The sequence below is a fragment of the Labrus bergylta genome, chromosome 20 (genome assembly GCF_963930695.1).
Source record: "Labrus bergylta chromosome 20, fLabBer1.1, whole genome shotgun sequence".
Lineage (NCBI taxonomy): Eukaryota > Metazoa > Chordata > Actinopteri > Labriformes > Labridae > Labrus > Labrus bergylta.
In genome coordinates, this window is record NC_089214.1 from 1886867 (window position 1) to 1910471 (window position 23605).

General features: G+C 43.4%; 1 protein-coding gene across 1 annotated transcript in view; it reads left to right on the forward strand.

Moving 5' to 3' along the window:
• The window catches only part of LOC109997334 (sodium/hydrogen exchanger 9), a 74285-nt gene that overhangs the window by 38532 nt on the left and 12148 nt on the right, over positions 1-23605 (forward strand). The window contains exons 13-14 of the mRNA XM_065948591.1: positions 19103-19148; positions 21380-21435. Of these exons, the coding sequence (XP_065804663.1) occupies positions 19103-19148; positions 21380-21435 (102 nt within the window). The remainder of the gene's footprint in view (positions 1-19102; positions 19149-21379; positions 21436-23605) is intronic.

A 23605-nucleotide genomic window follows, 5' to 3' on the forward strand; every position in this document is an offset into this window, starting at 1 on the left:
TTTGAGTCACATTAGTGTCACCGGAAAGGGAACGACTCTCAACATTAAATCCTGACGAGCAGGTGCAGGTTTGTGACATCAGGTTTTACCAGCAGATCTAAACTCACATGAAATGAGTGAAAAAGGACAAATAACACCTTCATCTTTCTGAAAACAAACGAGCATCTTTCTGTTCTTTCTTGGACAGATGTTGCAGTTCATCTTTATTTTGTTGCTTTTTCTCCTTATTTTCAATCCACTAACTAGTCAACCCTGAATGCATCAGAGTGTCAAATACAGAGCTGCCTTTATTTGTCAAAACATGCAGAAACACCAGACTAGTGAAGGGACCGGGCCTTAAATCAGACCTTATGACGGTCAAGCAAATTGGTATCCAGCCTTTTATAATGAGCTCCTTATGTGAAAAGGTGTTTAATTAAAATATGAAATATATTGGTTTAATTACTTTATTTCAAACCATTAAAAGTCTGTTGCATGCAGTAAACATCCTAAACTCCTCCTTTATTCAGCTCTGCTCTTCTTCACTAATATCCCTCTTTTACCTCGTCCCTTTCCTCCTTCAGTTTGATGTGCGTGTGTGCACACAGTGATTGTGCACCTGTGGATTTCTATCCTGAATAATGCAGCTGCAGTTAACTGCTAACTATTTCTATCCTCCTGACACTTTGTGTTCTTTGTGGGAAGTCGTTCCATCTCTGCAGTACGTCGCACTGCTCTGTGTCGATTGTGTTTTGAAGTTTGTTTTTGCTCACTCCTGAATCCCAAAATTCTCGTCCCCACTCCCCCCCCCCCCCGAAGGGACGAGTAACAACTCTGCAAGACTTCATTTCAGTAAATAATACATCAGATCTGTTCACCTGGAGAAAATGTAACTTCCATCCCAGCTCTGAAATGTTTTTTTTTTTCTCGTGGAGGAGTCTTTGAAAAGTTGTTTTCTTGAGTGAAATTTACAGCCCGTCCCCTGCAGGCGTTATGAAAGAACAAGAGGCAGCAAAAAACGTCTTTTGTTTCCTCATAGTGAAATTTGTTTCAAGAAAGCTGCTGTCACAGGTAATATGGTGCCGGGTGGACGTGTGTGTGAGCAGTTAGGAAGGCCAGTCTGTACTTTTCAGCAGTCCTCCTGAAATCATCTAGATATGTGAAAACAGCTTCAGTCATACAAACACACACAGAAGAAATTCAGCCTCAAGGGGGGGGGGGGGGGGTGAGCAGAACGAGGAGAGCTGTCTGTCAAGCCTGCAGTGAGCAATTCATGCTCCTCGTGTTTGGATTGATGGTTAAGACTCAAACCAGATGAGAAACACACGGTAAAGCCTCTGTTTTCATTCAGCTCACTGTTCAGTCAGATGTCGGACTTCAGAACACAAAAAAAAGATCTTTTAACGGCCGAGACTTTCTCTGCCTTCTGCTCAATGCAACAATTCCTCTGTTCTCTCCATTTCAGGCTCAATTTCAAGGCACATTACTGTCCACACTTGGGAGTTTCATCATGCTGCTGCAAAGAGAAATAGATTTATGTCCACACTAAAGTGCTTACAGTAATATACTGTACTCTACATTGTTCTACCTACATCTTGAAATATGACATACAATTCCTTTTCCGCTCTACGTTTGATCTTTAAAGGTCGCATGTTGTGTAAAATCCACTTCACCATGTGTTTCTAGCGCTAATATGCGTCCCTAGTATGTCTACAAAAAACCCAAAACAAGCTGTGAGAAAGTTTCCTTTTGTCAGATCAAACTGGCAATCTGCCAATATTTATACCTCCATCAAATCTGCACTGGCATCAAAACCAGCCGGTGTGTTTGTGTGTGTCTGCAGCACCACTATTTGTGATCGGTCAATAGTGCTGATACACTCTCCTCAAACAGTCTTAAAGGTGCAGAAGTTTTAGATTTTACCGTCTCATGTTGGAGCTTATTAGAAACATGCAGAGGCTTTTTAGGTCGGGTACAATCACTTCTATCTGAACCACTTCTCTTGACCGCTTCCATCGCTGCAACACCTGTTGACCTGATAACTGCTCTCATATCTGACAAACCGAGGGGCGTCCAAAACGGCCGTGTGGGGGGGGTCACCTTAAAAGCGCCTACCTTCTCTGGTCCAAACAAATCCAGAGCATTCAGGAGCAGAATCTAAAGTTAGAAGGAGGACATACTGGCTGCTGCATTGTTGTCAGAGAAGCCAGCTCTTCAACATAGCATGTTTCCTTAATGATCAGATAGTAAGATACCTTTACCATCTCACTCTCACACACTGATTGATGCTTTACATATAAACAATGCCACAGTGTTTACAGTTCCTCATATGCTATTCCCAAGCAGTACAGCCAGCCACACTCACACTCACACACTTCCAGTTCTCAGTCTCAGTCTGATTCCTGGGCTTTGATGAGGGCTGGAGGTGGCAGGAAACCCCTGGAGAGATCTGAAACCCGGTCACAGTGAGCAGTCTGAGGCCCCTTGGCTTTGAATGTTTGCCAGTTATGTCCTCCTAGAGCACTTACACTTTAAAATAACATTATATTTCCTCTGACCAGCTTGGGTGGACACTTTTGGATCTTTTAATAGTGGTAGCTGTGGTTTTAAATGTTCAGGAGCGATCATGTGCTCTGTGATTATAATCCAGTTTATCACTTTGTATCTCAGTATATCTGTACATTTCTTATGTGCAATGTTTACAGTTAAAGTCTTGAAAAAGGCAGATATGAATGCAATAACAAACCAAACTTTTTACTGTCATTCATAGTCCCTGGTCTCTTTTTATTGGGCGACAAGTTTATAGTTTTTATTCATCTTTAGGATTTATTTTGGGGCTTTTTATGCCTTTATTTTATAGACAGGACAGAGTGGATAGAGTCAGAAATCAGGGAGAGAGAGAGAGTCGGGAGAAAGGAGCGGCAGGTCGGATTTGAGCCCCCAGGATCACATGATGCTGCAATACCAGGTTCGGCCACTATGTCAAATCTGCTTCAATGGTCGGCAAAGTTCCTGCTAGCATTACCGAGCCTCTTGTGAAATGTGAACTCCATGGAGCGAGAGTGATGTGATGGAAAAGGCAGGGCGAGAAGAGAAAATAGTTCATATATGAAAACCGCTCCCACTTTGCAGTTTTGTGCGATGATGTCATTTTAAAACGTGTCATGGAGGTTGCAGACACATTCAGGAAAGAGGCCTTTGCCCCCCCATTGTGTATGTCACTTTATGTGTGTTTGTACTCGAGGATATGGATGACTTTCCTCTCTCCTTCACAATGCATATATATGAGGCGTGTGTGTGTGTGTGTGTGTTTGTACATATAAATGAGCAGTGTTCAAAACTTGGAGGCAAGACGTAACAGCTGGAGCCGTGCTGATGACTGGCCTGCTTGTTTTGAGTGGACAGATGGGCGGGTGGAAAAGCATGCCTCTGATGTCACTCACTCTCCTTCATGCCCCACTGACCTCTTCTCTCTCTCTCTCTCTCTCTATCTCTCTCTCTCTCTCTCTCTCTCTCTCTCTCTCACTGCCTCTTATTTTGACATCCGTCTCCCTGTCAGGCGTTGATAACATTTTCCAATTGTGGGGACTGTGTAATATAAGGATAAAGCCACACACACACACACACACACACACACACACACACACACACACACGCCTCATATATATGCATTGTGAAGGAGAGAGGAAAGTCATCCATATCCTCAAGTACAAACACACAATAATGCCCATAATAAAAACATGTCAACCCGATTGGCTGGGAGATACTTCAAAGGACTCTGAAGATGAATGGCTCCTGCGTTGGTTTATTCTTTTTTAAATTTTTAGATCGTAAATGGGACGAGAAGTGAGAGTAAGCAACCTCATCTATAAAGCAAGAGATGAATGTAAGCTATCATAATTATCATTATCATCAATCCTCAAGTTGAACTAACTCTTATTTTCTAAAGTTGCCTTTACTTCATTCATTGTGAATTCATGATGCTCGCTTACAAAACAGACACAGAAACGTCTCCTTACTTTAACTCTCTGATCCAGGTCTACACTCCCCCCCCCCACTACACTCTGCCAATGAAAGGCGTCTCATCCAACCTTCACAACAGGGTCCTAAGATGCTGACTAGACTCTTCTCCTCTGTCGCCCCCCGGTGGTGGAATGAACTTCCAAACTCCATTGGATCTGCAGAGTCCCTCTGCACCTTTAAGAAAAAGCTAAAGACCCAGCTCTTTCATGAATACCTACTAACTTAATGATGATGGTCTCCATATTATTGATGATGATGATGGTAATGACGATGGTTTCTGTTCGATAAGGACGACTTATAAGATGGTTTCTATACTGATTAGAGCTCTCAAGAACTGCCCTCAATGTTGTGCTTTGCCTCTGGTCACTTCCTGTCAGCACCTGTGTGTCCAATCAGACTCAAAGCTGATCGTTTGCTCTTACTGACATTGTTCCCTTTTTTCTAGATCCTTGCTTGTGTTGTTCTTACTCTCTGATGTACGTCGCTTTGGATAAAAGTGTCTGATAAGGGAATTGAATTGTAGGGTTAAAGGTCACTCAGTAAACTTGCTGGCTTGTAAGGTTAAACTAAGACTTGAGTGCACACTTTAATGGAGTTAAAAAGGTCTTGTTGGTATGTCAGGTAGGATCCATATGCAGAAAAGTAGTGAAAAAGATCGAGGCAGGAAGAGACCAGTTTGTTATGATTGCAGACAGTAACCGCCCTTGTCTGTCCTCAGCTGCATTATCCATGAACGGGTGCAGCTAGCTCTTGTTTTGCTGCGGCTGAAGTTGCATATGATCTTCACACTCTCATTCTATATTCATGAAGGGAAACGAGTCGGCCTCTTCGTCTTGTCGTTTTGTAAGGTGTTGCTACAGGCTTGTTGGCAGGACGGGCGAGACCCAACAGCTGATGATGCTGATTGTAAAATAAAGACAGTGAAGGCAGGAAGAGGCTAGCTAGTCCAGGTTACTCCTGTGTGTGTGTGTGTGTGTGTGTGTGTGTGTGTGCGTGCGCGTGTGTGTGTGTGTGTGTGTGCAGTGTGTGTAAACGTCCCCCCCACTCTCTGACACACTCGGGCTCGGCTGGCCTTTGCCTTGAGATTGATAGTCACCGGCTGTGTGTGGAGAGTCTGAGCAGATCGCCGTGGAAACCGCGTCTGTCAGATCAGCCAATACGGCGAGTTTATCAGGTGGAGATTGACTCTGGACTGTGCGGTCTCATACTCTGGAGTATCACGCTAAAAAAGCCCCCCGAGGCACCGACTAATGGATGTGACGTCAATACGGAGAGGGAGGAAGAGAGGGCCATTAGGAAGAGCATCAGGGCAATAACAGTGTGTGTGTGTGTGTGTGTGTGTGTGTGTGTGTGTGTGTGTGTGTGTGTGTGTGTGTGTGTGTGTGTGTGTGTGTGTGTGTGTGTGTGTGTGTGTGTGTGTGTGTGTGTGTGTGTGTGTGTGTGTGTGTGTGTGTAGATGGTCTAAATGTACCCAGGGGTTTTTTGCATCAAATACAGTATGCAAATGTAAAACTCACAGACTCAGAGTGGCTTTCCTGAGGACTGTTTTTGGGAGGTTGTTGTTTAAAGAGATTCTCGGTTTAGCGACAGGAAGTGGAGAGAAAAAATATCGGCGAGAACATTTGTGTTTTGCAGTGTGCATCTCTGGCAGGTGTCTGTGGGCTGAAAGAGGATCCACACTTGAGTATGAATAATAAAACAGACACGGGGGTGCCTCTGCTGCGTACTCTCTCTCACACACATATGCAAACACACACAGACGCACATGCACACCTACACATTTTTTCCACTCGGCTGGCGGGGTGAACAATTCTTTAAGAATGTGATCCTCAGAGAGAACAGGACGTTTGGTAATGAGGGGTTGATGGATGGTACTGATGGGACTCAAATGTGCAGCACTTCAGAGGCAGAGATGGAGAGTCTGTGCTGCATTAGTGTGGCTCTATGTGTGTTTTATTATTTTTTTTGTTCAGGAAACTATTTTTGCGTTTGTGTGGGAGAGTTGGGAAGTGTTACTCTTTTGGAGGTGGAGAGCGCTAATGAATCCAACTTACCCAGCGTCCCTAGCTGCCATAGCGACCTCGCCTCTCAATCACTCTCGATGGGCACATCGTATTTATAGAGCCATTATTTTTAGCCCTCTATAATTTCAGCCGCTCTGCCTCCTTGAAGAATTAACAGAAGGAACATTGGAGGGAAGGATGGAGGAGAAGGAGAAAATTGGAGGACGAGAGACGGCCTGAAGAAGATGAAAAGAGTAGAGAAAAAAAAAATCCATAACACCGAGTTTATAAAACTTGTAAAAGATTTATATTACCTTGGGGTTTGGCCTTCGGTTATGAAACATTTTCCTTTCAGGGAGAAGAGATCCCCGTTGGGTCAGCGAGGTAGCAGGCTCTTCGGTTTTTGGCACATTCACCAAAAAATTAAGATAAAACCACCAAGTCTGCGGTCATAACAGCAGAACTACGACGCCACCTAGGTCCAGCTGAATGCTATGATCACAATGCTAACAAGCTAACAATGCTTTAAAGTTTTTATATGTGATTTTTTTGATCCAGCAGATGTCGCCCTTGAGCACCAGTATGAAACCAAAACAACTCACGCTGCTTTGTTGTGTTAGCATGCTAATGCTAGTGATCTTTATTCTGCTGGTATCGTCACACTGCATGTAAATTGACCTGAAATGAGCGTGATCTAGAAACACAGTTAAGCAGTGAGTACAGTATGTTATTCTTCTTTTCTCTAGTCCCTCAATTAAACAACTTTTATACTCGAGGGGAGGAGTCAGCCGGCCGTCCTGGCGATGTAAACAAACTGAAGATAGGACTCTGAAAACTCTGAAAACATCACAGACAGTGGGACTCGGGTGTTACACCCATTGTAGACAGTCATGACTCACAGAGTTATTTTCAGAGGAGATACTTGATTTCTACATTTAAGTGTAAAAAATCGCAAATGCTATCACTGGAAGACGTTGTCGTTTCAACTCTCTGGAGCTCACTCCCAAAAATAAGATCAGAGACCCCCCCCCTTCACACTCCACCTTCAAAAAAATCCATAAAAACTCACCTCTACTACGTCGCCTGCTGTTGAAGTTTTTGAAGTTTGCTTCCATCCTGTTTTATCCTATAATGTATCTTTGTAATCATGGGCTTGTTTGACTCATGCTCTCTAACAAAACAAAGACGGAAACATTTGTATAGGCAAACGTCTTGAGAGGAGGATGCAGTCATCTCATCTTGTTTTCCATTTGGTTTGTTTGTGCATCACTCTTTGTCATTGCAAAGACAAACTGAGGTATCATGTGTGTGTGTGTGTCATCCTTTTTGATTCCCCCACTGGCCTGAATGTTAAGCTCCCCGCAAGGTTGCAACCCGTCCTTTTTTATTTAATTTTTATTTTTTTTGATGGTTGCTGTGAAATCTAAGCTCCCTGAGGGTGGGTTTTTTGTTTGGTCCCGACTTGCTTGTTCTTAAGGCAGGAAATCATTGGCCAGGAAGAGAACAACAGCGTTGGCCAAACACAGACTCCCAATACACAGATGAGAAAAGAGAGGCTGATTTAATGGTTCAGTGGAGGGGGCACACATAGAGAGAGGAGAGGAGAGGAAGAGGAGGGGCAAATGGAGAGAGAAATGGATGTAGAGTGAGTGCTGGGAGATGGTGTTCAGTTTTCTTTTTAAAAAGCCTTGAAGCATTGACACTGCACACATCAAGTCCATGAAATCAAATCTGTGTTGGATGAAATTGAGTGAATCTGTTGCATAGTGCAGAAATGTAGCTTCCTGCATGCTATCGCTGCATCAGTGCATGGCATCCTCTCTCTCTTCTTACCCTTTTGACTCAGACTTGAGACCCCCCCCCCCCCCAGGCCAGAACCAGAAGAAGAATGGACTTAGCAGACCATCGGTTAGCCATCTGCTCCCGTGGATGTGGTCAGTCTGAATTATGCCCTTTTATCCATCTCACTCACACGGACACACAAACCCCATCCTGGCCTTTTTCTCATGTACTGTATTTCATCGTTTACACACACATGCACCGTGCATCTGGCTGTCCGGTCAGCCGTGTCCCGTGGCCATGTGTCTGGACGTCTGTTCAGCAGGGTGTGTGGATTCAGGGAGAGAGAAATAAAGAGGGAGGCGCTCGCTCGCTGTTGGTGGTATCAGGGAGGGGGGTACGATCGATTCATACCCGCTAGCATCCCGCCAAGAAGCTGCTTTCATAACCCTGCCTCTTTAATTATTTACTGCTTGCCCTCAAAATTTCATCAGCACCCAACATACACACAACAATATGCACCCAGCTGAAGGAGCATTGTGGAGAAGGTGGAGCAGAAGAAGGTAAATCTTTACTCGGGCAAAAGTACAGCTCACAATGCAGCTTAAAGCAAAAGTACTTCATCTTATTTTTTAGATGTATTTTGAGGCTTTTTGTGCCTTTTATTGGAGATACACTTGATAGAGTTTGAAATAGAGAGAGAGGAATAATAATAATAACTTTATTCATATAGCACCTTTTAAAAACACAGGTTTACAAAGTGCTTTGACAAACAGCAAAAACAAGAACAAACTAAACCAAACACAGAAGAACATAAACAACAACAAGAACATGACAAATGTAAAATACTAAAAATAATTAAATACAATTCAACAGAAAAGAACCCAAAGTGCACGATACCCAACAGACATATAGAACCAGACCATCACAAGAACCATCACAAGAACCATCATAAGAACCATCACAAGAACCATCATAAGAACCATCATAAGAACCATCATAAGAACCATCATAAGAACCATCACAAGAACCATCATAAGAACCATCATAAGAACCATCATAAGAACCCAGGAAACACAAGAACCATCACAAGAACCATCATAAGAACCATCATAAGAACCATCATAAGAACCATCATAAGAACCCAGGAAACACAAGAACCATCATAAGAACCATCACAAGAACCATCATAAGAACCATCATAAGAACCATCATAAGAACCCAGGAAACACAAGAACCCAACAACACGATCTGAGACCAAGAGGAGCAAAGATTTAAAAAGATGTAAGAAACTAAAAGAGATAAAAGCAAATCAAAAGAGAACAGCAATAAGAAGGTAAGAGCAGAAAAAGAAATAGAAACAAGTGAATAAATGATCATGATCATGATCGTCATAATGCAGGAAAGGAGCCACAGGTAGGACTTGAACCCGGGGTCGCCCCGCTCCGAGGAAACCAACCCCTGTACATACAAATTAATGTTCTCGTGCCGCCATAAAGAAGCGTCCCGCTCACCTGTTGGGATCATGCTTGATGGACGCTTGCTGCTGGGCGTTTTGAGGCGACAGTACACAACAAATTGAGTCTAAATAATAATAAGAAGAAGAATAGTAACTTTATTTTTATAGCACCTTTAAAAACAAATGTTTACAAAGTGCCCTGACAGAAAAATACAGCAACACGACAACAGAACAGAGATCAACAGTGAGGGCCAAATTGTAAAAATGGAAATAACAGAAATAAGATCCAACAGGCAGGTATGAAGAGGCAGTTCAGTACAGTGAAAATTTGTTTAAAATCAATCAGGAGAGAACAAAATTCAAATTGAGGGAGAGTGTGACGACATCACATCACAGGCTGTGAACACAGAATGAAGATAAAAAAGAATAAACGGGACATTGGTTAAATGAATCAAGAAACAGAGAGCTGAAGACTTAAACCATAAAAGGAGCAGGAATTTAAAAAAGACTAAGAGCAGTAAAATGAATACAGGAAGGGAAACATTTAAAGAAGAAAAAGATAAAAAGGTTAAAATCAATAAAATAATAAAGGAAGGGATAGATCTTTAAAGGAGAATTGACATAAAAATGAAGAGGCTGCGCTGGTGCAAGTTGAATGAAGTTGGATTGGAGAGATGGACAGAACGGAGGAGAGTGTGTGAAACGACTGCCCTTTAATGATGGCATAAACTGATTTGGGTATTGTGAATACATTTGCTTATTGACAAATTCATCTCGGGCGTGTGCCGATGTAGAATCTCAAAGAATCTCCTCATATGTAAACACGACACAAAACCAGTTCAGTGCCTAACAGATGTGAGGCGGTGGTTTGACAAGTGGTATGGATTGTCAGGCACACAGACTGATTTGGCAGAGGAGACGTTATCCTTTTTTAAAACCTCCCTCTTGTTCAGGATATAATGATTGTGCCTGAGGTGAGGTCTAGAAACACAAACGCAGGCCAGTGTCTCCCGATATCCGCTTAAAAAAAGAGAAGAAAAAACTCCTCCCAGTGAGCTTAGCTGCAATAAGCCATTAGCCCAGTGCCACATATAACACACAAAAACAGGCTTTCTCTGACATTCTCTGGCTATATTTAGCTGGTGGCAGAACACTACGCCCTTGATCTGGATTCTCTTCAAATAAAGACACGGCACTGTCCAAATGTGACAGCAGATCACTGCAGCTCAAGACGCCCCGCTAAGCCACGTTTCTCCAGCGTTATCAAAATAAAGACATTTGATCTCACATCCTTGAGGCAAGAATGAGAGGAAGGAAGAAGGAAGGAAGGAGAAGGGAAATAAAACTGAAATAAGGGGATTTCTCCTGTGCCGCAAATTATGAATCTGGCAGAGAGAATAGACCCCTCGGGCAATTGTCCTCAAACTAGTCCAGTCTTTCAAAGCTTCATCTGCAACCATGTTTGAAACTGGGCTGTTTTTTAATTCATCAAAAGGCTTTTTTAATTTAATTTTCAAGATCCCTGTTCCTCATACAAACAGCAGCCGTCAGTGAAGCAACATGCTTTAAATTATTTGAGCAACTCAGTGAGGTCTTAAATCCACCACTGTGAGACTTTGACATTTTATTTTTATTTTGTTTTATTTTTAGCACACATATAAGAATACATGAAAATAGGATTAACAAAAACATAAAAGGTGTGTCAGGAGAGATCAAGAAGCCAACAGGCCTCACCTCTTAAGAGACAAATAAATCAACTAAACAAATCCAATTACACAATTTCAAAACAAAATATGAACACATATACAGTAACCTATACACGTATTCATACACACACACACTTCAGAGGAGATACTTGATTTCTACATTTAAGTGTGAAAAATCGCAAATGCTATCACTGGAAGACATTGTCGTTTCAACTCTCTGGAGCTCACTCCCAAAAACAACATCAGAGACCCCCCCCCCCCCCCCCCCCCCCACAGACACATACATACAGTAGAAAGACTCAAGATTTAACCCTCTATCAGCTAAATGAAACAGACATTAATCTATTAAAAAGGGAGTGAATGAGTGAGTTGATGGGGGGAAAAGTTTGACCTCGTGGATTAAATGTGAAGACAGTTTCCTTTTTAAAATCTCTGTAGACGAAAACATAAATGTCCATATTTGTGCAAAGCTCGTACTGTTGCACAATGAGTTTTACTGAAGTTGTCAAGACATCTGAGGAGGTAAGTACCACATGCTTTTAACCTCCAAGTGGTAACCTCCGGTGTTGAAAAATGAAGCCGATACAGAAGTGTAAAATCCTGCAGTTCCGCGAGTGTCCACTAGAGGCTCGCTGCAGAAACACAGGAAGTCACATACACACCCATTCTAAAAAGCCTGTTTTTCAGCAGACAAAAAGAGTACAGCCTGGTTCAAAGTCTTGCACGTACACTTCGCTCTTACAGCTACTGCTAACTTGTTACCTGGCGTCTACAGCGGTACTCACACACTGCATCAAGGCACACTTTATTTAATTCTGCTATCTATCTTCCTACTTTAAATCAATCATTCCTAATTAAATAAAGAAAGTGTTTGATCCCAGTGGGCAGGGCCCGTCAGCCTGACATTTTTCATGACATGCTTCATATTTCGCTCACTGTGCTAGGCTAAATTTAGGCTACTTCCTGCTGTCACGCTGCGACATCGAGGTGAACGCTGTGAGAAGGGAAATACATTCTCTGTGATAATATTATCTTTTTACTCCCATCTGTCTTTGGTTGTCCACAGGGATCCAGCTGGCTGGAATGATAACAAAACATCCCCTCCGGACGGTGTGAGAAAATAGAGAAGAGAGACAATCATAAAGACAGAGGAAGAGTGAAGACGTTAGATCAGAGAACCCGGGCAACATCAATAAAGGAATTGTTGATCTTTTTAGGAAGTTTGTCTCTTTTCCAATTTTGCCGAGGCTTACCCGCACATCCACAAAGTCCATGTGAGCCGCGGTCCATCAGCACTGTGCACTACTGCCACCCTCAATGCTCCTGTTTCCACATCACAGTGCCAGCAGCATCACTCCGCTCTGCTACGTTTAAAATATTCACCAAGTTTACTCATGACGGAGTACGCTGCAAGCATGCATCAGGCTGAACAGAATATATCTGGACAGGAAGTCAGACAAGGAAACGTACAGCCCGCGTGATCTTGTAGTTCTCCTGTGATCTTGAAGTTCTCCTGTGATCTTGTAGTTCTCTTGAGATCTTGTAGTTCTCCTGAGAGCTTGAAGTTCTCCTGAGATCTTGAAGTTCTCCTGAGATCTTGTAGTTCTCCTGAGATCTTGTAGTTCTCCTGTGATCTTGAAGTTCTCCTGAGATCTTGTAGTTCTCCTGAGGTCTTGTAGTTCTCCTGTGATCTTGTAGTTCTCCTGAGATCTTGTAGTTCTCCTGAGATCTTGTAGTTCTCCTGAGGTCTTGTAGTTCTCCTGAGATCTTGTAGTTCTCCTGTGATCTTGAAGTTCTCCTGAGATCTTGTGGTTCTCCTGAGGTCTTGTAGTTCTCCTGAGAGCTTGAAGTTCTCCTGAGATCTTGTAGTTCTCTTGAGATCTTGTAGTTCTCCTGTGATCTTGTAGTTCTCCTGAGATCTTGTAGTTCTCCTGAGATCTTGTAGTTCTCCTGAGAGCTTGAAGTTCTCCTGAGATCTTGTGGTTCTCCTGAGATCTTGAAGTTCTCCTGAGATCTTGTAGTTCTCCTGTGATCTTGAAGTTCTCCTGAGATCTTGTGGTTCTCCTGAGATCTTGTAGTTCTCCTGTGATCTTGTAGTTCTCCTGAGATCTTGTAGTTCTCCTGTGATCTTGAAGTTCTCCTGAGATCTTGTAGTTCTCCTGAGATCTTGAAGTTCTCCTGAGATCTTGTAGTTCTCCTGTGATCTTGAAGTTCTCCTGAGATCTTGTGGTTCTCCTGAGATCTTGTAGTTCTCCTGTGATCTTGTAGTTCTCCTGAGGTCTTGTAGTTCTCCTGAGGTCTTGTAGTTCTCCTGAGATCTTGTAGTTCTCCTGAGGTCTTGTAGTTCTCCTGAGATCTTGTAGTTCTCCTGAGATCTTGTAGTTCTCCTGAGGTCTTGTAGTTCTCCTGAGATCTTGTAGTTCTCCTGAGATCGTGTAGTTCTTCTGTGATCTTGTAGTTCTCCTGAGATCTTGTAGTTCTCCTGAGGTCTTGTAGTTCTCCTGAGATCTTGTAGTTCTCCTGAGGCTCCTAACAGTAGTCTTAGCACAAAGAACAGGAAGAGGGAGAAACTTCATACTTTTTCTTTTTAAAAGACTTGGTTAACAGGAAGTAGCCCAGCAACAGTCGTTATGACAGAGAGCTGTCAGCGGACCAATCAGAGAGCCGACAAAGACTCAATTGTTCATCTAAAGTTGTCCAATCAAGCAGCCACGTCTTTATTTGAATGCAGAGTTCAAACTGTTATGACGTCCCTCCACATTTTCCGTTTCTTATCGCTGCAATCCTTCAGTCAGAACACTGAGAGCTCACAGTCAGCGGTTGAGTCACTGCAGGCATTGATTTCTGCATTATGTGTTATTGTGTTTTTTTCTACTAGAGCTCATTTTCACACAAAGAGGCATGTTTTCTTTTTCAGCTGATAAAAGCTGCTGCTGCCATGGTTACTCACGATTAACAAACAAAGCCAATAAAAGAAGAACATTAAATGACATCATTCTTCATGATTTATTGTTCAATAGTCAAATTCCTATCACAGCACCTGTCTTATCTGCTCCAGTCATACCTGTTAAATCACCAATCCCCTGTGTGTGCAGCTCCTAAAGTATTAGTGAAAGCACGAACAAGAAGTCAAAGTTGTTAATCTGCAAACTGCCCATTCCATGTAATCATTTTTATGCTGCAGCCTGTAAAGGTCGGGTGATTTTTTTAAACGTTAGAGGCTTTTTAGGTCGGGTACAATCACTTCTATCTGAACCACTTCTCTCGCCCGCTTCCACCTGTTGACCTGATAACTGCTCTCATATCTGGCAAACCGAGGGGCGTCCAAAACGGCCGTTAGGGGGGGGGGAGTGTCTTTAAACCGTCTACCTTCTCTGGTCCAAACAAATCCAGAGCATTCAGGAGCAGAATCTAAAGTTAGAAGGAGGACATACTGGCTGCTGCATTGTTGTCAGAGAAGCCAGCACTTCAACATAGCATGTTTCCTTAATGATCAGATAGTGAGATACCTTTATCATCTCACTCTCTACACATCTCACTGATTGGACATTTAAATTATCAAAACTGTCGGGAAAAAGACAAAAATCTCTCCTGATGTTGAATATTTCCCATCTCTGCTTCATTAAACACCAACATAAATGTAACTTCAAAATGTACTGATGCAGACGTTCTTTCCTTTTCTCTGTATACGTCCTGTTGTCTTTATCCGTGCTGGCTTCAAACGACGATCTCTTTTTGGAGAAGAGTATGCTGTCGAGTATGGAATCTGTGCAAATCCCTGGTGAGAGACCAAGTGGGATTTGCAGACAGGAAACTGGAAAAAATTGCTTAGATGTTTGGTCTTGTCCAAACTCACAGTATAGAGCAAACAGCGTCCCTGTGAGAATCCCTGTTCCTCTCTCATCCTCTCTGCCAGAGAAGTGACAATAGGGGGAATAGCAGCAGTGAGCTCAGCAGAAGGGGTGGGGGGAGGTGTGATTGAGGATTGGATTAGGAGGAAAACGTTTGGCCTGCATGTTAACCACTACCTGTAGTGATGGCTGCCTCCAAGGTGAGGAGATGTTTAATCAAATGAGCACTATGTGCAGTGGAGGTGATGTTTCTGTTGCTCATTCTTCTCTGGAGGCTTGGTGTTCAGCCTGCCTGCAGCACAGCAAGCGCAGTGTTATCATCCCACTCCTGTCAACTGGTCTGATATCAACACAACAGGAAGCTTGAATGTATGTTTGTGCACACACACACACACACACACACACACACACACACACACACACACACACACACACACACACACACACACACACACACACACACACACACACTGCACCACTGCTCCAGGCTGAGTTATTTTCCTCTCATGGTGTAGATACTGGCTTCTACGGAGGTGTTTACTGGCATGTGTGGGAGCTTTCTGGAGCCATCTTTGTGTGTAATTCCTTTTTTTTTAGTGTGTGTCTGTTCTTTTAAATGTGTTGGACAAGGTATAGTGAAAAAAAAACACTCTCTTGAAGCCAAAGCATAAGCATTAAAACGTGTTCATATTAATAGCAACATTCCCCAAAAAGCCCGGATGAGTCGTCTGTGAAAGGCCTCGCGCATGATGCAATGTCATACTGGAATGTGTCCAGGGATATTTTAGTCACAGTGGAGCTCAACAGAAGATAGATTGGAGATGGTATCAGCGCACAAAGAGCCCCACTAACACAGAACGAAGCGTCGACTTTGCTCTGTGGACGACTAGAAGAAAAACTCAAATCTTACAATCGCAGCAGATTGTGGGCAGGTTGAGTTTCTCTGTTGTGCATTTCTTTGTGGTTTTATTGCAGGGGTGTGATTTCCCCTGCAGAATGGGGAGCTCCACCTTACTGGGGGGAGGTAACTGGGACATATGGGTGGAACACATACTCATTACTGAAGTATCTGTGACTCAGCTGTTGTCCAGTTCCTGCAGTTTATACGGCCCCTTAAAAACACAGGAAGGTTTATAATCACAATCATGACTGTTTGGTGATTTCTTAGCAAGAGCTGCAGTCAGATAAGTGGACCTTGGGGGGCGACGGTAACCTAGTGGTTGAACAGGCGCCCCATGTACATAGGCCATGGTCATCCAAGCTGGTGGTCCGGTGGTAATGTTGGGTAATGTTGCCTGCCCCACAGTGGGTTCAAATCCGACCTCGGCCCCTTTGCTGCATGTCGTCCCCCCCCCCCCCCCCCCCCCCCCGCTCTCTCCTCAAAACAAAAAGGCCCAAAAAACAACTAAAAAGACAAAATACATTACTTTCTAACTTGCCAACGTCTGCGATAGTTATCCTGTCACAAAGTCAATAAAATTATTTGAAAAGTTTGCAGACTGTCCTGTTTCCTTCAGCTCATGCCTGAAGCCCATTTATGGATTTATTTTTTCTCAGAGCTCACAGCCACGGAGTCGTCAGATTAGTCTGGACCGGAGTTGTCTTTATCGAATATCATTGTGTTGAAGAAAAGGGCGCAGGGGTCACATCAATTCAAAAAACATGACACTGTGAGAGCGCGGCCGGCTGACAGCTGAATGTTTTCCCCGAGACACAAAGCAGACGTCAACTTGCTCGCAAACAACCCCTGCCCTGTTATCTCCCCCCCCCCTCCCTCTCTCTCTCTGGCTGTCACTGTCACGTCCTGTCCCAGAGTCAATCTTTTACTCACATGCAGTCACCAGCAGCACCGACTTATCCTGCCACTCTCTGTCACAGCAAACCATCTCACTCTCCATCACACAGAGGGACAGTAGAACTAAATCTCTAATGTTCCCTCTCCTCTTTCTATTCTTCCTTTTTTGCTTTTCCCTCAATGCGTCTTTCCATGTCTTGCTCTTTTTTCCGTCGCATCCTTATCTGCCCTTTTCCACTTTTTCTGTCGGCTTAGCTCAGTGATGGAGCCCGTTGAGTTGGAACGCGTCCCGCTAGCTGAGGGGGGATGCGGCATGTGTCACAGACACCAATCCAAAACAACTTCACAGTAAAAACCTTACATAATTAAAAAAATATGAAAGATATAGAGGAGTTCCAGCACACTTTTTTTAAAACCCCCTTTCTGCTTTTCTTACAAAAGAGAATGCATCCATGTGGTGGGCAGGAAATCAAGACAGAAGCAGGGAGATGGTGGGAGGAGGAGACAAAGAGACGAGATTTAGAGGATGTAGGAGGTGATGAAGACAGGAAGAGTTATCTGGGGGAGTGAAATGGATTGTGAGATGATAAAAAAAAGGTGAGAAATAAAGGCAGAGAATTAGAGGAAAGTGTAAGACATTTATGAGAAGAGGGAGGCAAGAAAAGTCTTGAAGAAAAGAGGATGTGATAAAAAGGAGAGACAAAGATGGATGGGGTGAAAGTAGAGATGGAGTGAAGGAAGACAAAGGTGGTGTGAAATCAAATGAAAGCTCCTGTAAGGGAATCTTTGGTTTGTGTTGATTTTGGCCTGCACCACCAGCAGCATTCAAATTAAGCAGCAACCTCTGGTGAAGGTGATGCTGAAGTGTAAAATCCTGCAGTTCCTCAAGTGTCCACTAGGGGCTGGCTGCAGAAGCACAGGAAGTCACATATACACCCATTCTAAAAAGCCTGTTTTTACAGCAGAGATGAACATGTTTACAGCCTGGTTCAAAAAACCAAATAGGTGTGATTAGCTCATGTCTGGATGGACACACACTGTACGGGGGGTGAATGTTTTGATGACTCATCAGTTTTGATTTGATGAAGGATAAGAGTTATTCACAATAAGGCGTGTAGCTGACCTGATTGACAGGTGGGCGCGGTGTAACGGTTTGTCAGGAGGTTTAAAACCCGCCTCAGCTCCAGCTCTCAGCCTGTTGTTAGGTTGACTGAAAGTTAGACTGAGACAGCATTTCCAGCATGGAGACCGCCATCGAGGGGACTCCAGCGCCCCCTGCTGGAACAGACAGGTGATGTCACTCAGGCCTCAAACATTAATGTTTACAGTCTTCAGTTCAAAGACATAAAAAATAAAATGGTATTTTTATGCTTTTGTAGTTCATATAGAGGCATTCATTTCATTTTTTCTGGTAATGCACACTAAGATCTCACAGCAGCTGTCACATGCTGCACAAACAAGCCTGCAAACCAAAGACAAAAAAAGGAAATGATTAGAGCGAGAGACACTAAAACACCAGAGAAGGGAGATGGATTGTGGATGGAAGGCAGCCAAGACAAAAATCTGCCCAACCTTAAGTAGTCGCAGCGTTCTAATGCGCTGATGATAATCTCCACTCTGTTGTGTTATTGCAGAACTGTCTTAGTGAAAAGGCTCCGACGTCAGCACATTCAGAAACACACTCAGTGCACAGTGATGCTGTGGGGGGGGGGGCTATCTAAAAAATGTCTTGAGCCCTGCTGCACTAATGCTAGGCTATTACCGCTAACTGCTGACCTGTAGGAAGTGGCATCGACATCCAGCAGCCCTCTGAGCTCTGAGATGACTTTTACACCCACAGTGCTCAGAATGAAGGTTTTTTGGCTCCTGTAAAAAGTGGAAATTGTTGTGATTTTGGGTGGCAATGCAGAGGAAAATACACAAGAAATTAATTAATGCAGTGTGTGTGTGTGGGGGGGGGGGGGGGGGGGTTCAGTATGTGCAAAAGCAGGGAATGTGAGCACAGTCTGAGGTAACGTAGATCACTCGGCTGCCACATGCCGCTCCTGAGTCACTTTATTTCAATTCAGAGAGGGAGTGAGCAAATCAGAGTGTAAGCCCTGCCGCTCGGGCACGACGGCAGCAAAGTGAGGTCTTCACCCCCACCGGGGTAACAACCGCAGCCTCGAGAATTTCAAGCATAACTGCGACACGCTGTTTGTAAAAATGTATCAGAGGTTTAGCGGTGTGACATTTTGCTGGTTTGATGCGGAAGACGAGGCTGATTTTCTTTCTGTTTTTAGATGAAACGGTTTGAAAGGTCATGTTTAAATTGAGCCGAGCTCCACAATGATTTCCCCCTCTCATAGTTAAGTCAGACACGGGGCAACAGACTGACGGGTCGAGCAGGTATATAGCCTCACATGTAGTGGAGAATCAGACCCTTGGGATTTGACTCTTTCTCTTCCTGCCTCTCGTTTGATTGAATCCAGTCCGGCTTTTTGACTGTACATTTTTATTCTTTACAGAGCGAGGGAGGATGAGGAGGGCAATCCAGAGGACCTTTCTTTTGAGGTAAAAACGCCCTTTTCAAACTGATCACTGATCTATAATTTAACCAATCTGTTTATTTCCACAGTCTTTGTCCTCTCTTTGAAGTTAAGCAGGTTTTTTTTTACCTTCCATCCCGAAGAAAGCTTATAGAATCTGATCCATCCATACATCCATTTTCTTCTGCTTATGAGAGGTCGGGTTGCGGTGGCAGCAAGCGACCCAAGTCAACCCACACATCCCCCACTAATATTTAATTTATATAATTCATATAAAGTAACACAGTAAAACATTTATTTGTAAGGGAGGTGATCTTGTATCCCAGACAGTAAAGCGTCGATCCATCTACGTTTCCTCTGATTCCAGTCAGCAGAAGTCATAATAGCCAATGGGCCGTGTTTTCTCAAATTGAATGTGCATGGCTGCCTCCATTTAGCTGCTCTTAGAGCTATCACACAGGTATTGCTCATCTATCCCATTAACCTTTTTTTTTGCATAAGTGCGACCCCCCTGTTGATATATTACAGACAGCAGCAGTTGTCTTTATGCGTCCTGAAACACTTAAACTATTAGCGTCACTGCAAACAGTATTTCTAATGACTCTTTTTTTTTTTTTTTTATAGATTTATTGATCCAGTTTGAGCTTTTTCAGTGGATAAATATTTTATGAAAGATCGCTTCAAGCAAACATTAAACTTTAAAATGAAGGTTCTGATTTACAAAGTATGGAGAGAGAAATGACAGATGCAGGGATGAAGCAGCTAACAGAGCTTTAATACTCAGTGAAATGATCTTTGAAAAGAGAAGAACGACGCAGCTTTATTTGCTCTCCAGATTGCTTTAGCAGCCTTACAGCCTCCATATTAACAACGGGGGGGGGCGGGGGGAGGGGGGGAAGTGCTTTGCCTCTGTGCACTTCCTGTCAGCACCTGTGTGTGCGATCAGACTTTAAAGGAAGAAAGTGCGACTTTTTGATCCAGTAGAAGTCACCTTTTGAGCACCAGCATGAAACCAAAACAAACTGCTCTTTGGCCACGCCTCCTCCATACTGAAGCCTCCGCTCTCCTCCAGCTCCTACACCCCTCTCTCACATGCAGGAGTTATGAAATAGAATACACCATAATTCAGTTATAGCTGTTCATTTACCTCGCTTGTGTTGTACTGACTCTCTGATGTTCGGCACTTTGGATAAGAGCGTCTCCTAAATGAGTTGTACTTCTGTAGATACCGTGCTATAAGCTGTGTTTTCATTTCGTCTCGCCACTGGAGGGAAACTGCAGAGAGCAGCAATCACATTCCAAAACAATGAAACTTCATTTACTTAAGAGCTATTTTTAATCTCCACCAAAGTGCTGCGGGGCCAGAACTGCGTCACAATCTGAGTTTGTCTGTGTGCTTCACTACTACTGTAAGGTATTGGTAGACTTAATGCACACGCTTTTACATCTCAAGGATTTTGAGGTATATCCTGCGGGTCCTCGCCCGGGCTCACAGAATAGGCTTCCACCCTTTAATCTTGGGTTGTTTATTCTAACGCCGCATGACATCAAAGCGCAGGAGAGGTTCACAAAGAGGGAAGGCACTTTTGCTTGCCTGCTAAATGACACGTCTGTAGCACATCCTCACAAGCACACAGGTTCCTCTTGAAATGTGGCATCTTGTTGTGCAGGCAGGTCCAAACACCCACCCACCCACACACACACACACACACACACACACACACACACACACACACACACACACACACACACACACACACACACACACACACACTATCCTCCCACCTGGCCATCACTGCTTCCTCCCAGCAGCTCTCCATCCCCTCTCTTTTCATCTTCTTATTTGACCAGAATCTTATCTGCACACTGTGAATGGGACATGGTCTGGGTCAGCTCCCCTACATGAATATGTGGCCAGAGGGGCTGAAAGGATAGAGAGCTGGGAGGAGGGTAAGGCTAGGAGGAGGAGGATCCCAATGGAGAGCTGAGGCTGAGCTGCAGGCCTCTTTCTTATGGAAATGGATGAATGTTAATCTGCCCAGAACTAGAGCTGCACTCGACTGCTCGGGGCATCCTTTTTACTGATCTTTAGGGATGTTTTTTTGAGGGGAGTGTGGGGTCATTCGATATGGCCCCACTGACCATCCAGGGGTGCAAGTTTCCAGCATTTCCATCAGACAGAAACATACAAGCGCCCCAGAGAGGGTCTTTGTGTGTTTATGTTATAACAGTGGCTCTCTCATGGTTCTCCCGCAGGTCGCATCAGGGAGGCCAGACACAACACGGGGCCTGTGGCACCGCCTGGACTACAAGTATCCTTTCACCGCTTTCTTCTCCAAAGCACTCCCACATCTGTTCGCACTCACAATGGTTAATGCACTGGTCTGTTGAGCTGAGTGGTGTTTTAGTGGGGAGTAGAAGGAAAATAGCAGAGTGCTGCATTTCAGGGGATGTGAAGAAGAAAGTACTGGGAATGTGTGTGGCCTTCAAGTACCCATAACTATATAGTGGATATCTTAGCTTTTTTTTTTAAATGGCCTACTACCAGTAAAATACATATAGGTACTCATTACATGGATATTTTGACATTTTGAAGAACTATTTTCAGGCTGTTTTATATTTGAAACAAAAGAATGACTCAAACTCATCAGAATTAGCTTTTTGTTGTTCTGAATCCACTCTGATCCTGTATTTGATCATGTCTATAAACCCCTCTATTTCAGCCCTGCTCAGAACAGGCTGTTTCTGTGTCTGTACCTTTAAATATGTAAATGAGCTGTGTCCGACCACGCCCCCTCTCTGGAAGGGCTTGGGTGTACTCGGTGCTTTCTCGCTCCATGTCCTATTGTTTACGGTGAGAAGGCAGACTCAGAGGGCAGAACAAACACCTAGCTGTGGGAGTGTCACCCACCTGGGGGAGGGGCTACTGCCCTTTGTGATGTCATGAAGGGAACATCTCCAAACGGCCTGTTTGAGCACACATTTTCGGAAAAGTGGAGCAGGCAAAAGATGGAGAGGATGGACTTTTCTCATCATTGGGGGGGTTTGTAGACGGACTAGAGACACATGTTAGTGTTAGACATGGTGACGTGTATTTATAATCTGTGACTTTTAACACCAGTCTTCTTGCTAAACCAAGCTAAGCTAACAAGTAGCCTTTAATTAAAAGGTCAGTCCAACATTTTGAATAATTGTTTCAGGGGCTTTTTTGTTGCTGAAGTAAAACCATCAATTCACTTTGTTAGCATTCGACAGAACCAGAAAGTCTGTTCCCTTATTTTATGCTCAGCCCTCAAGGACCTTTCTTCATCCTTGCGTCATAAAAATGTTCACAATATTTAGATGTAAATCTCTGAAATCAAAGCGGAAAAGTGTCCCAAATAAAAACTATTTCTTGAATGTATTTGCTGTTGACTGCAGGGCAAACTGGATTTCTGTAATTTATAGAGCGGGGTTAAATCATTCAGCAGTTTAAAAAACGGTCCAGTCCTGTGCAGCAGAATTTCATGAGGACTGCATTAAGCTCCCGCTAATCGAATTTTACCACTTAATGGCCTCGTGACCTGTCCCCGCTGCTGCTTGGCGGGGAGCACATCATTTTACTTTATGGACTGACTCTGTCTCTGCCGCAAAACAATGAGATGCTGTTCTGCCAGTGCATTCATTTAGTGTTTTCATTTAATGCACAAGTGCGTTAATATTAATACTAGATTTTTTTTTACGTTTTATAGAGAAGGGCATTTAAAGGGGGAAAAAACATAAGAGGAAACATATGACTGGACACTGTTGGTTAACCATTCACTTATTTGTCATGGATGGGGAAAAGGACTGAAGGTTGATTTGGCAAAGTGGAAAAATCAGTATCTTTTAGTTGATCTTTGCAGTGAGTAGCATCCAGTTCTGAGAAATGAGCATCATAAGCATCATTCTTGGCCTGATGAATCATGTTAAGGCTGTCAGACTCCCTTACATAACATCATTATGACAGTCTGATTCAGTAGAGCACAGATTCAGGTTAAAGCATCTGTACTGTGTCCTTCAGAATATTTTTGCTTCCTTTTATTTCTCGGCATGTTTTTGGAGTTGCACAACAAATACAATTCCTTAAAAATGGTTTCTGGAGAAATCATTTGCAGTGACTTATGTGGACTCGGGTTAATGTTGTGGGCGGGCCAATTCAACCTAACTGCATCAAAACAACGCAACCGCAACCCCTCTGATGTGATTCAAATGGCTGGAAAGCATTTTATTTCCTGCATGTATAACATTTCCATTATCACTGCCGTTTTCTAGATTCTGCTGAAGGGAGGGAAGAACACTAGAAGCTGGTATATTCGACTGCTGCTCGATATTTCTCCAACTCCAATGTAAGACGCTCCGTTTCAGTCGCCATGGTTACCTGTGCTAAAACATGCAGAGAATTTAATGGAAACTAAAAACAGGCGATATAGCTGTGGCATAGAAATCGGTCTGCCAACTAGT